The 15,124-nt window shown below is 39.5% G+C and overlaps 1 protein-coding gene across 1 annotated transcript in view; it reads left to right on the top strand.

Annotated features, from left to right (window-relative positions):
• Positions 1-10,672, top strand: part of LOC101996747 (cytochrome P450 3A9) — a 38,894-nt gene extending 28,222 nt beyond the window's left edge. Inside the window, exons 11-14 of the mRNA XM_005367063.1 lie at positions 2,878-3,038; positions 4,715-4,941; positions 9,418-9,580; positions 10,294-10,672. Coding sequence (XP_005367120.1) covers positions 2,878-3,038; positions 4,715-4,941; positions 9,418-9,580; positions 10,294-10,389 — 647 coding nt within the window. The 3' untranslated portion in view covers positions 10,390-10,672. The remainder of the gene's footprint in view (positions 1-2,877; positions 3,039-4,714; positions 4,942-9,417; positions 9,581-10,293) is intronic.
• Positions 10,673-15,124: the final 4,452 nt, after the last annotated feature.

Genomic DNA, 15,124 nt, shown 5'->3' with positions numbered 1-15,124 from the left:
GTGTGCCTGCAAACCAGAAGGGGGTGCCAGGTCTCATTATAGATGGCTGTAAGCCACCATGTGGTTGCTGGGAATTGAACTTAGAACCTCTGGAAGAGCAGTCAGTGCTCTTAACCTCTGAGCCATCTCTCCAGCCCCTCCTGTTCTTTTTTTTTTGAATAAATTTTAGAAAATCACTTATTTTGTTTGTGTGTGTACGCAGGCATGCACATGCAATGGTGTGCATATGAGGGTCAGAGGACAACTTGCCCAATTCTGTTTTCACCTTCCATCCTTTTGGTTCTGGGGATGAAACTCAGTTCATCAGGCTTGGCAGCAGTCCCTTCCCCTGTTGAGACATCTTGCTGTACCACTATACTTTCCCGTTTTTAATACTCATCAATGGAATAGTAGTGTGTTTGTTATGAGCATTGAACCTACATGCTCATATTATCACTGAAAGCTCACAGTTATAAATAGGACTCCTTGTTGGTCTTGTCCATGGCATATGATTCATGCCCGATGACAGTGGGCAGGTTTATACTTGACTGGCTAGTTTGTACTTTGTGGGAAGATAGCATGAGTCATTGTGCATGCAACTCCCTGTTGTAATCCCTGCCCTGTAAAGAAGAACCATGTAAATAAGGAGCACACACATAAGGGAGGTCCTGCTTGGCGTACATTCAGCCTTAGTCAAAACTTTGGGTCTTGGATAACAGGGCTGCAGTTTGAAGCATCAAGGTACAGCACTCCAGAGATGCAATTTATGTGGAATTGATGTTTCTTTCGTTTGAGATTTAAAAAATTCTCTAATGAGGATCCATTTACTAGAATATTGCTAGTCATTGCCCTTTAAATAAAAGAATTATTTTCTAACTTGCTTCTGTGTATGGGTGTATGTCTGTGTGAATGGATGAGTAAAAGTTCCTGTGGAGGCCAGAGGAGGTGATCAGATCCCCTGGTGCTTAGGTGAAGGGTGGTTGTGGGCTGCCCACAACTGAACTCAGGTGCTCTGCAGGAGAAGAGAAGCCTGCATTCCTGTTTTTTTTTAAAATAGGGGTTCCTCTGTGTGTCCCTGGCTGTATTGGAACTTGCATTATAGACCCTCAAACTCAGAGATACACCTGCCTCTGCCTCCTGAGTGCTGGAATTAAAGGGATGTACCACTACCACTCAGCTACAACCTACATTCTTAACAGACTCAGTCATTTCTCCAGCCCATCATTCAGTACTCTGTAGCTATTCTTTTTTCTCTGTAGCTTTTCTAACTTCTAAATTGCATTTTGAAGATTCGTAATACTTGTTTGCCCAATGGATTATGCATGTTAACACCACAGTTTATGAAAGTTCAGACACTGACCAGGGAGATATGGGGTGGGTTTGAGATGCTACACTACTGAGAACCTCCAAAATGTTGCTACCGGTTCATAGACCTCACTTTGAGTAATTTTATCTTGTGCTTTTATTTACTTATTAGTTATTCTGAGGCAAGGTTTCTCTGTGGCTTTTGAGCCTGTCCTGGAACTAGGTCTTGTAAACCAGGCTGGCCTCGAATTCACAGAGATCTGCTTACCTCTGCCTCCCAAGTGCTGGGATTAAAGGCGTGTGCCACCATGGCCTACTTTGAGTAATTTTAATATCATTGCCTCAGTTTCTTTAATACCTATATACTTCATAGGTCTGCTAATGTCCCATGCACTCAAACATTTCTATTTCATAGTCACTCAAAATGTTACAAGCTAAGTTTTGGGCAGAATAATTATTTTCCTTAAGGAAGTACCATTTATTTTGCTTATATGAAGTAGATTTCCTAGGGCTGGGGCAATGGCTCAGTGCGTAAGAGCACTTACTGTGTAAACATGAAGACTTTAGTCTGAATGCACAGCACCCACATAAAAAGCTGGGCATGGCTGCAAGTTCCTGAATATGCTCAGAAACAGAGGGTAAAGACAGGAGGACACAGAGTTCAGTATCCTGCTGAACTAGCCGAAATGATGAGCTTCTAGTTCAGTAGGAAACTCTGTCCCAAAGCAATGACACACAGAATAATGGAGGAAGACACCAGAAATCCTGCCCTGAGTCTATGTCCATACACACCTGCACACCCATGTTCATGGCCTACCTGTATACACCATGTGCAGGAGCGCACACATGCATTCATACACATGCAAATAAACTGAAACTTAATAAAATAAATAAAAATTGTACAGATTGTAAGTTAAAATATACCATACCGGCTTTCCAGTAAATGAGCATTTATGATTTCAGTTCTCACAAAGAGACAAAATAAAAATCGAACAAACAAGGTATACTTCTAACTATTTACAGGGCATACCGAAGAAACTGTATAACAGACAGAAATTCTTCCTCTTGATATGGTTCAGTGGTGGAGGTGTTGAGGATGTCAGAATGAGGGACAGATAGTCAAGAGGAGTGTAGACCTTAGGAAACTTGACAAAAGTGACCTTCTCATTTCAATCCCTTGTCAGACTGATTGTGAGAATGAAAACCATGGCCACTGTGACCCTGAATTGCTTTCCCATCATCTTTTCAGGGATTTGGAATATTTATTTTTTTATCCAAATAATAAATTTCTTAATACTGTTCTCCTTTTCCTAAAATGTATCTATTGGGCCCTCAATATAGGTCAGCAGATAAAGGTACTTGATACCAAGTCAAAGACCTGAGTTCAAACCCCAGGACCCAAATGTTGCAAGGATAGAACTCAATCTTGCAAGTTGTCTTCTGACCCTAACAAGAATACCGTGGTATACCCTTTCACACACACACACACACACACACACACGCACGCACGCACACACGCACACACACACACATACACATGCACACTCACACACGAATGAGATATAAAATAAAACGTATTTCCTTTCCCATTAGCTTTGTCCGATCTGGAGATTGTGGCTCAGTCAGTTATATTTATTTTTGCCGGCTATGAGACCACTAGCAGTGCTCTTTCCTTTGCTTTGTATTTACTGGCCACTCATCCTGATGTCCAGAAGAAACTGCAGGATGAAATTGATGCAGCTCTGCCCAATAAGGTGAGAGGATTGGTCTGGAGAGGGAGGAAGGGAAGAGGAGATGCATTGACACTAATCACGTCCAGTGAGAATTTTTCAATAGTGATAAGCATTGATCCTGTCACCACCTTTGTGTAAGAAGGTTCTGGAAAGAGATATTGATGGGAAACAGGCATTGGATTCTGCTTTTAGGAAAATAATGTCTTTGTAGATGAATGTTGGCACATCTTTATCTATTATATGCCATCAAAACCTAAGAAACAGCCTCAAAATCACAGTGGCATGGAAGTGTGAACATTGGTTACTCAAATGTCTGTGTAGCTCTGCTGATATTGTAGGGTGTGCTGTTGCCTGCTGTTGTCTGACTGTGACTGACCTTGCCTGGCTAGGCAGACTGATTTAGCTCTGCCCCACACATCTCTCTCCACTCATAGGTGGCCTGAGTCAAACTCTTAACCCATCATTATCATCTGTTCAAAGCTCCCATAAAGTAATAGTCAAATGTTCCCTATATTAGTCTTTACAATTCTGCCCAAACTGGGAAGCTGTGGGGTGTTGTAACATGAACAGGGGCCTGCTTGTTTGTGTTTCTATCCTGCCTGGTACCCCACAACTGTTGAGGACCAAAGAAAATCACACATAGGTCTCCATAAATTATAAGCTGATTGGCCCATTAGCTCTAGTCTCTCATTGGCTAACTCTCACATCTTGATTAACCCATTTTTCTGATCTATGTTAGCTATGTGGCTTAGTACCTTTATTCAGTGGGGCTGATCACATCCTGCTGCTTCGGTGGTGGTCTGGGCAGGAGTGGGAGGAATCAACTTCCTCCTTCCCAGAATCCTCCTGTTCTCATTACATCATTTATACTTCCTGTCTGGTTTTCCCACCTATATTTTCTGCCTAGCCAATCAGCGTTTATTTAAAACATGATTGACAGATTACAGACAATTCTCCCGCACCAGGGTGTGAGGTTATGTGGTCTGTGCGGTGGTAGTCTGTCTGGTTTATCATTTTCTTCAGAGTTCACAGGCAAGCCCTGAAGGAACAGCCACCAGAATGAACCAGCCACAGAGAATAGAGCTCAGTGATGGATCCTGTTCTCATTGTGACTTTTATACCAGGGTTGGAATGGACCATTTTGATAGCAATGACTCTATCTGTCTTTTGTCCTTTAATAGAGTAGAGACTAGTATCTCCCCAGATCATTTAAAATTTTATCCTATTTGAAGCTTCCAAGTGTGATATATAATCAAAAGATTGACCACATGGGATATTTTCAAATAAGAACAATAGGGTTTTCCTTCTTCCTGTGCTTATTTACTTTCAAGTACATGTGTGGGGTCTCTCTGTGGAAAGGTAACTCTAAGCATCTCAAGTTGTTGTTGACTCTAATTATCATGATCTGCTGGTTATGGTTCCTCACCATAAGAAGGAAAAAGTTGTATATAGCAATACCGAGGATTTTAGGTCCTGAATTCTGGATTGTCACAAAGTCTTCCAGTATTTCATAATTACCCAACATTTCTTATAGGTATATTGAGCAGGTTGAAGTTTAGTTATTAAAATGATTTGTAAATGCTAAAATCTTGCATCAGTGGGAGTTTTTCTTTGGCAGTGTAACCTGCTAATAGTTCTCCACAGATGAGAGGTAGTTCAAAGCCGTAACTTACTAAAATCTCTTTCCCTCTTTGCAGGCACCCCCCACCTATGACGCCCTGGTCCAGATGGAGTATCTGGACATGGTGATAAATGAAACTCTCAGATTATATCCAATTGCTGGAAGACTAGAAAGGGTCTGTAAGACAGATGTGGAAGTTAATGGGGTTCCCATTCCCAAAAGGACTGTGGTGATAGTACCAATTCTTGTTCTTCACAAAGACCCAAAGTACTGGCCAGAACCTGAGGAGTTCCACCCTGAAAGGTACAGGGACGTGGGGAAAGATAAACTACCCAGAACTGGACTAGTCCAAGCATGACGTGCTGTCTCTTGGTGTTGAAAACACACAAGTAGCAAGAGCAGTCTGTCTGTGTTTACTTATCATCTATCTATCTATCTATTCACCTATATACCTATACAAACTTTTAAGACGAGAGTAGCATCTGTCACAATGTCCTCAGCACTACCTTATTTTAATGGATTAGGCTTTTCATTCCTAGGTTTTTTTTTTGCTGTTTCCTTTAACTGCTCCTATAACCTTTAAGGAGTATTTACATTTTCCATTTAACTAGGCTTTGACTCCTGGGTCCTCCAGTGTGACTGTGATGATGTAATCCGAGGGCCTTGTTTGAGCAGCTCTACTGAGGACAGATCCTTCCATTCTTATCTGTGGATGTTGTCCTGGACACTCTCTTACACTATGTGAATTTTCCAAAGCCATGTGGCCTGCTGTCTAGAAGTCTGAGGCATCCTTCTTCTCAAGCAGGCTCTTCTAGGAAACCAGAGGCAAGGTCAGGCTTTAGTCACAGTCTACAGTCTAATTGTTTTCTTGGCAAGCAAAATAAAGAATAGTGTTTCTAGGGCAGAGGCTTAGGATCTAGACAGACATTGCTTCTAATTATGCACCTCCTGATTGATTTCTGACACCTTATGTTTTTGGCCATGATGTATCATTTAGATATAATTAAGTCTACATACAGTACTTGCTGAAGAAGCTAACCAGAGCTCATCAGTTCTTCTGTCTTCTAGACTAGATGGCTTCTGTGTTCCTTCCAGTCTCAGTAATTACACCTCCTATAGTTTTGTGGCACACAGAAGATTGACTGTGCTGCTGTTATTATATTCATTTAATAATGAGACAGTCTGTGTTTACTGTGTATGTGGAACTACCTCAAACACTGATCAATGAATATGTTGATCAATATCTACAACAGAAAATATCTGACAAATTCACTAAGGTACTGTGTACAAACCAACATCTTCAGCACTCATCTTCAGTGGGCTCCACTAGCTCAGGTCAGATGTTTCTTTGGCTATCCCCATCATGTCTTGACCCCTTTTTTCATATTATCATTTCTCCCTCTCTTCTACTGGACTCTGGGAGCTCAGCCCAGTGCTTAGCTGTGTATCTCTGCTTCTGTTTCCATCAGTTACTGGATGAAGGTTCTATAATTTCAATTAAAGTAATTATCAGTATTACAGTAGGCTAGTTTAGGCATCCTCTCCACTGTTGCTTAGGGTCTTATCTGGGGTCATCCTTGTGGATTCCTGGGTATTTACGTTGTGCCAGGTTTCTTGCTAACCCCACCATGGCTCCCTCAATCAGGATATCTCTTTCCTTTCTCTCCCTCTCTGTCCTTCCCCCATCTCAGCCATCCCACTCTCTCATGTTGTCCTCCCCCATCTCTCCCATTCCCTTCCCCCTTCCCTTCTCTTCCCTCTTCCCTTCTCCATTTCCATGCTCCCAGTTTTCTCAGGAGATCTTGTCTATTTCCCCTTCCAGGGGAATCCATGTGTATCTCTCCCAGGGTTCTCTGAATGTGGGTGATAGTTGTGAGGCTGGGGATGTCTATGGGTTCACTGCCAGTGAGATCAGGACTTATCTCTAGTGCTGGAACTGACTTTTTGAAACCCATTCTCTTTGGAGGGATTCCTTGCTTAACCTAGATATAGGGGGAAGGCTTTGGTTATGCCTCAGACTGATATGCCAAACTTTGTTGGCTCCCCATGGGAAAACCATTCTTTGAGGTGTGGATGGGGGAGGAGAGGAAGTAGAAACTGGGATTGATAAATAAAATGAAAAGCAATTGTTTTAAAATAAAAAATTTTGAAGACAAAATTATATAGAAGAAATAAAGGATAGGCAATACAGTTTATTAGGTCATAGTGTTTTTGTGTGTTTGTATGTGTGTATTTGTGTGTCTGTGTGTACAAGTATAAATTTATTCATATATGTGTGTACTCACATATGTGAATTTTGTTTCTCTCTCTCTTGATCTCTCTGGTGTGTGTGTGTGTGTGTGTGTGTGTGTGTGTGTGTGTATGTGTGTGTGTGTGTGTATGTGGTGTGTAGTATATACCAGAGATCTAATTGGTGGGTCTTTCTCACATAAGATGCAGTTCATTGATACTGATTAGCCAATGAAGTTGACAGATCTGCCTATCTCTGTGGTCTGTATTCTAATATAGATTGAAATGTTCATTAATGTTCCTAAATTATAATTTTACCTAGTTTATGGGGATCTGAACTCAATCCTATTCTGTGAGTCCAAATACTTTCTTTTCCAACTGTGCTATATTAGCACTCTTGAGTACTAACAATTTCCTATCACATTAAAAATATCAATAAATAATTTTCCAAGTATCATTTCTGCTAGATGAAGAAATTTAAAGCTAGAGCTTTTTTGTCTGTTTCCTTTATAATATTTTTCAATCTCTGTCTTTAATCTAGACTTTTGAATATGTTTATATTAGTGGAACTTGATGAATAAAATAGTCATCAAATTTCTGAAATCAAAACAAATCAATATCCGTAGCACTCTCAATAGAATTCAGTGTGACCAGCAACCATTCATTCATGTGTGGTGTTTATTCACACACCTCCACAACCATCATTATGCTTTTGGAAATATAATACACTTATAGACTCAAAAATTTTCCAAATATTGAAAAAACAGCTTAAAACACAAAGTCACATTGCAATTGCTGCTTTTTTCTAGGAACCAACAAATTTTCTCTTAGATATCATTTATATGTTATCTATTTTGGTTTTTTTTTGTTTTGTTTTTTGTTTTTTCGAGACAGTGTTTCTCTGTGGTTTTGGAGCCTGTCCTGGAACTAGCTCTTGTAGACCAGGCTGGTCTCGAACTCACAAAGATCCGCCTGCCTCTGCCTCCCGAGTGCTGGGATTAAAGGCGTGCGCCACCACCGCCCGGCTTATGTTATCTATTTTGAATAGGTTATCTACCCTATCAGATTTTATACCCAAAAGAAAACACAGATAAATAAATTAATGGAAATATCATGCTATAGTAGCATTGTATGTCTTTGTAAATTATCTGACTTAAAATATTCAGTGAAGAAGAAAGGGAAGTGCAGGAAGAAGAAGAAGGAACAGGAGGGAAAGTAAAGGGAGGCTAGTAGGGACATAAGGAAGAGGGAAGGAAAAGAAAGAGAAGGAAAGAAAAAAGGAGGGAGGGTAAAGAGGAAGTGAAGAGAATGGTAGAGGAAGGGAGGATGGGAAGTAGGAAAGAACAGAGAGATGGAGAAGAGTAGAGAGAAAGGGAAGGTAAAGCAATAAGGGAATAAATAAGAGGAAGAAAGAAGAAAAAAGAATAATGGAGAAGAGAAAAAAGAATAACAGTGAGAAGAAAGAGTAAGGAAAACAATTTCAGTAGTGTAGTGATATTTCATTGTATATTTTCTGTACACAAAACAGTAATACTAGTCAGCCATACAGGCCAGGCAGTGGTTGCACACATCTTTAATCCCACGATTTGGGAGACAGAGGCAGGTGGATCTCTGAATGTTCATGGCCATCCTGGGCTACACAAGATCAATGCAGAAACAGATCCAGGTGGTGATGTTCACACCTTTAATCCCACTATGAGGGAGTCACATGCCTTTAATCCCAGTCCTAGAGGGGAATATAAGAAAGGAGAAAACAGAGGTTCAGGACTCAGTCTGTAGTCGCCCAGCTTTGGTAGAGATAAGACTTCTCCAGTGTCTGGCTGCTTTACTTTTATGATCTTCAGGTTGAACCCAATATCTGTCTCTGGGCTTTTATTGTTCATGCTACACAGTAGTGATGACTATTTTATCCTCCCACTTCTATGACTATTAATTTAGCCAATAAGATACTTTTCTTCACTTGGTCTTATTTCTTATGTCTCAGAGAATGAACATATCACACTAGATGCAACAATCATGTTTAAAGAAAAAAATTCTATTAAACAGCATTCACCTCATCTCAATATGACTACAAGCTCCTCCATGGAGAAACAAGAGGGAAGACTTGTAACTTGTATAATCCCTGTGGCATATCTCCTACTCCAAGGCTCAGAGAACACTGTGGAAGAAGGGATGGAAAGATGAGGAGCTAAAGAATGAGGGAGGAGTGTTAAATGTCTTCTGGCCAGAACATGGCCATCCCCATTACGAACATACAACGTTTGTGACTTCCTGTGAAAGACTCTCACAAAAAGACATGGAAATAGGAAGGGGACAAGTTGTAAAGAACGTGAATAGAGTTGGGGAGATTATACAAGAAGTTAATGTGGAAGGGGAAAATAATCACAATATATTACAAACAAGCAAGAAACTGTAAAAGTAGCACTAAAATTTTCACAACCAGATCAGAAAAGCTTCCTGTTTCTGATGGGTATCTAAAAATATCAAGTAAGTGACTATTGTGGGTTTTATACTTTGTTAACTTGTCTTCCTCTACTCCTGTGGAACCAGGTTCAGCAAGAAGAACGAGAACAACATTAATCCCTACACCTATCTGCCCTTTGGGGATGGACCCAGGAATTGCATTGGCATGAGATTTGCTCTCATGAACATGAAAATTGCTCTTGTCAGCATCCTGCAGAACTTCTCCTTCCAACCTTGTAAGGAAACTCAGGTCAGTGTGCTTTTTCAGTAAGTTTTATGTTTTATGGGAGTTTATCTTTTTAACTGGGCTATTGATTTGTAGAGAACTATACTGATCTATTTATCCAAGGAATTTCTTTGCAGTATTTATTGGAGAGTTTATGTATTTCAGTTTTAGAATTGTTATCTTTTTTTAAAAAAATAAAGACCTAAGTATAAAGATTGTCTAAATGCAGGAGATAGACCAATCAGAATGATTCTTTCCTTGAAAGCATGTGTACTTAAGCTTAATCCCCACATCCCATGAAAAACATAGCAAACAAAGCAATCAAGCAAACAAACAACCAAACACCTCCCAACATAGCAACTAAAAAAACTTAGCCACCAACCAACCAACCAACCAACCAACCAACCAACCAACCAACCAACCAACCAATCAAACAACCAAACAACACCTATTACCAACTAGGTATGTTGACATGCACTGAAAATCCCAGAACCAAGGAGACAGAGACCAGTAGATTCCAGGAGCTCACTAAGTAGCCCAAACTATATAATTTGTGCATTCCAGGCCAGTGAGAAACCCTGTCTCCAAAAGGGTAGGTAGCACCTAAGGAAGGACACTGGAGGTAAAAGTCGTTTTTGTGTGCTTGTAAAGTACTTTGGCATTTTTGTGTCTCATCTCTGTATTTGTGGTTGGTGTCTCTTCATTGACTACTTCTTATACTTGTTTAATTGTTGCAGATCCCTTTAAAATTAAGCAAGCAAGGACTTCTTCAACCAGAAAAACCAGTACTTCTAAAGGTTGTGTCAAGAGATGGGACCATAAGTGGAGCTTGATGTATAGTGGTTTGTTATGATGCTGTGTCCCACTGGGCCAGAAACCAATTTAGATTGTGGATAAATTCAAAGATGAAGACTGTGATAATCTTGTGCATGCATGCAGGATACTGGGTGTTCATCGAGCTTACTATGGAACAAAATGATGTGAAGACACCAATCCAAGATAGATACATTCAACTTCCTGGCTTTTGTGGGACTTCCTAATTCTACTTCATTGTCACCACCAAACCTGATTTCTGTTGAGAAAATAAATACCAATTACAAGTTTTATCAACAACTACTACTGAAAATGAGAATTTTTATAGTGATGCTAATGACTAAATGTCTACTGAACATTTTTTATTTGAAGTATATTACAATTAACTACTAAATTGAGAAGCCAATAAGCATGGTGGTATTGACATTTCCTAGAGAGTTGTGAAGGAACAACTATTTACTCCAGATATGGTAACAAAGAGAGACTGAAGGAATGATTCCACCCAAATTTAGCTTAGTGAAGTAGTGAATTTCTATGGACACTTACAAGAGCATGAGTTCTTGCTTCCATACACACAGGTGATTCTAGAGTAGCTCCATCACTGAGTCTTGGTGAAGAGTGTTGCGTCTCTCTGAAGTTCCCTTATAAATCCTTATGATTACTACTGCTTATATAACCTGGATGCTGGGATCTTATGATTCTTCCAAGTTTCAGAAACTTCCTGACACTTGAGAGTTTTGTTTACTTCTTGAATCTGATAAGATTCATTTTCTTCTGGATCTTAATGAGCTTTTCCCTAGATGAAACTTTCATTTCAGAAAAAAATAGATACACAACAGGATGGGTTGATAAACTCAATCAGGATCTATTTTTTTTAATTATTTTGCTGTTCAGTTAAATCATTTATGTATTTTATTTGCTCATACTAATTTATATATTAATGAGTTTCATTATGACATTTTATGTGCATTAAATATTTTTTGACTTTATTTACCTCCATTAGTATACCCCCATTTTCTTCATCCTACTGATCAGTTCTCTCATTCCAACCAGTTCCCCCTTCTTACTTTCCTGTCTTTTTGGGTGTATGAGTTTAAATAATGTTGTTTAAGGATAGTAAAGTTAAGGGGTCATTTATAACAATATGGTCCACTTATCAGTGGGCTACATCACTGACATAAACACACACATACACACTTCCTGTGTAAGTTAGTGTCTCTTCTTCCTGTCTTGGTACCTGTCTCTGTCTTCCCCACTGTCTATGTGTGTATGTGTGTGTTTATGTGGGTAGGCTTGTGGCATGCAGAGGTCAGAGGACAAACTGATGGCAGGCAGTGCTCTATTTCTGCCACATGAGTTCTGGGGTTCAAACTCAAGTCCTCTAGCTTGGTGACACACTCCTTTACCATTTAGTCATCTTGTTGATCCTAGGGAAGACTTAATGTTTCACTTATATTCTTAGTAAATCCATGATGAGATATAAATTTTTCCAAGTTCTACATTTTAACTTTTCTGGTGTACATATAATGTCCTAATATGAGTCCAGCACTTTCTCTGCTGTCTATTTTCTATGGAGTTGACACTAATAAATGTGTTTAGATCATGCTCCTTCTTTGTAAACTATTTTGTGTTCTAGAATATTAAAAATGACAATTGAACAGGGAAATTAATTATGGCTCCCATGTAAAGAAACTCCCAGCACACTCATCAGGTAGTTTATGGCTACCTGTAGCTCTGGATCTAGTGACCTAATGTTCCTTTCCTGGCCTCTGTGAGCACCTGCATGCACAAGGTGCTCATAAAAGGATGGACACACACACACGCACACACACACACACACTTTTTGAGACAGGTTTCTTTTTGTGTGCTGTGGAATAATGCTCTTGTACACTGTAAAGATGCTGTTTGGACAGTAGCCAGGCAGGAAGTATGGCTGGGGCAACAGTATTAGGGAACTCTGGGAAGATGAAAGGCAGAGATTCAGTCACCAGTCAGACACAGAAGAAACAAGATGAAAATGCCTTCCTGAGAAAAGGCACCAAGTCACTTGACTAAACATAGATAAGAATTATGAGTTAATTTAACTTGTAAGAGCTAGTTAGTAATAAGCCTGAGCAATAGGCCAAACAGTTTATAATTAATATAAGCCTTTGTGTATTTAATTGGGACTGAACAACTGTGGAACCAGGCAGGACAGGAACTTCCACCTACAAATGGTGCCCAACGTTCAGCAACTACATCAATATAAAACTTGAGAGAACTTGGGAAGGGATTCTAGACACAAAAGAACAGAGTCAAGCAGGGCTTCTTGGTAGCAGCAGTTTCTTGCGTGGTTTCTGCTAGAGTCAAGAAGGGGTACAGTTCTTTAAGAGAGGCTTCCTAACTTAGTTTTAGCAGCAAAAACTGCATGGCTCTTTTAAGAGGCCCTGCTACTAAACACTTAAATGGTGTTATGAGCAGCCAGTTGGCATGCTTCTTGGTGGTGGAAGGGATGGAGACACTCCACAATTTGTGGCAATAAGTGTGGCTCCCACTAGTACCTCCGTCATGAATCTAGAGTCTGAGGAAGCCAAGGAATGGGGTTGAGCCAGTTTCAAAGCTGTCACTTTAATGCTAGCCATGTCACTGAGAAGATTAAAGACTCATGTGGTCAGAAAATAATAGAGATATACAATAAAGACAGATTCAGATGAAAAAAAAAACCTCTAAACAGTTGACAGTGTATTTAAAAATATATGTAGGCTTTGGAGAGAAAACAAAAGGATACAGAAAGTTCTTAAAAATAAGTAGAATAATAGAAAAAAAACATGTAAAGATGGAAAAAAACACAGAGAGTCAGGATACTATATGTTATTGTGTTGTCTTTGAATTATTTGACTGCTGAGGAGGGAGGAAAAGCTGACAGAAGACATTTAATTATAAATGCTGCTTGATTAAACCAACCTATATATTTTAAACATATTTTTACTTTAAAATTTAAGTCAAAAGATTATTGGAGAAGGGGCTGCTTGTTCATCCCAAACGCCCAGAACTGAAATAATAACACAGAAACTGTATTAGTTAAATCAGTACTTGGCCCATTAGCTCTAGCTTATTATTGGCTAACTCTTACATCTTAATTTAACTCATTTCTATTACTCTGTATATCGGCATGAGATCATGGCCTACCAGCAAAGTTTCAGCACGTCTATCTCCAGTGACAGATCCATGGTGTCTTTCTCCCCACCTTCCTTCTCCCAGCATTCAGTTCCATCTTCCCTGCCTACCTAAGTTCTGCCCTATCAACAGGCCACTTCAGTTTCTTTATTCATTAATGGATAATGAATAAAGTTCACAGAGGTGACTCCCACATCAAAAGATATATTACTTTGGGAATGAGGTTCTGCTTTTATTTACACAGGCTGTTGATTCATTATTGGCTTTGAAAAATCAGGTTTGATTGAGGAAGACACCCTGAAAAATCTCTGATAGGAGCAGATGGCCTAGATGATCCAATATCTCTGAGTACCTCTGTTGCAGTTTCCTCTGAGTTCTATATTCTAGAACAGCTTTAAGGTGACTGGTTGAGGTGATCCAGCCTCACAGAATAATCCAGCCAGGAGTTGACCATAATTCTAAATTTTCTCAGGGTTTCACCCAAATTACCAGCACCCCCAATCAGAAAGAAATAGCCTAGAAAAGTATGTCCATATTTCCAAAAATGGATTATGGATGTTTGACTTTGTTTATGTTGTTGGTTACAAGTTGTTATGGATAATGTTTATGAAAAAGCTAAATAAAGGAGATTAGATTCAGGTTTCTGTTTTGAAAAGGAAAAAAGTGGATATGCTGGGGACAATTCTCGTATACATTGTAAAGATTTGTCACTCATATTGGTTTAATATAATGCTGGTTGTTCAGTAGCCAGGCTGTAAATACAGGCAGAATGACCAGACTAGGAGAATTATGTGAAGAGGAAAGGCAGAGACACAATTGCAAACTGGACACAGATGTAATTACTAAGAAAAGGTATCAAGTCACATGGCTAAACAAAGATAAGAATTATAGGTTAATTTAAGTTGCAAGAGCTAGTTAGTAATAAGCCTGAGAAATAGGCCAAACAGTTTAGATTTAATATAAGGCTCTTTTGGGGGGGGCTGAATCATTGCAAGACTGGGTAGGGAAGAACTTCTGTCTACATCTGTGTAACAGCTCTGGCCACCCTGGAACTCACTTTGTAGACCAGGCTGGCATTGAACTCATAAGATCAGTCTGTCTCTGCCACCTGAGTGCTGAGATTAAAGTGATGTACCACCACCAAACCATCACACACACAATTTACAAAGTAAAAGAATAATTCTCAAAACTCTGAATACTTGATGAATCAGATCATTTCTTTTACCTCTGATAGCCAATCTGTTGATCAGTCAACCAATTTTTCATTTAATCTGTATTGTATTAATATAGATGTGAGTTGAAAATGAAATATAAAAGGGATACAGAAACATTTTCTGCCTTTTTTTTTTTTTTTTTTTTTTTTGAGTTCGAGACAGGGTTTCTCTGTGGCTTTGGAGCCTGCCCAGGAACTAGCTCTTGTAGACCAGGCTGGTCTCGAACTCACAGAGATCCACCTGCCTCTGCCTCCTGAGTGCTTGGATTAAAGACGTGCGCCACCATCGCCCAGCCTGGGGTTCTATTTAGGAAGCGGTCTCCTGTGCCGATGTGTTCAAGTGCATTTGATATTTTTATTTTTATATTCTTTTATTGTGGATGAAG

This window comes from Microtus ochrogaster, unplaced genomic scaffold, assembly GCF_000317375.1.
Source record: "Microtus ochrogaster isolate Prairie Vole_2 unplaced genomic scaffold, MicOch1.0 UNK16, whole genome shotgun sequence".
Classification (NCBI taxonomy): domain Eukaryota; kingdom Metazoa; phylum Chordata; class Mammalia; order Rodentia; family Cricetidae; genus Microtus; species Microtus ochrogaster.
This window is presented reverse-complemented; position numbering and strand designations above follow the sequence as displayed.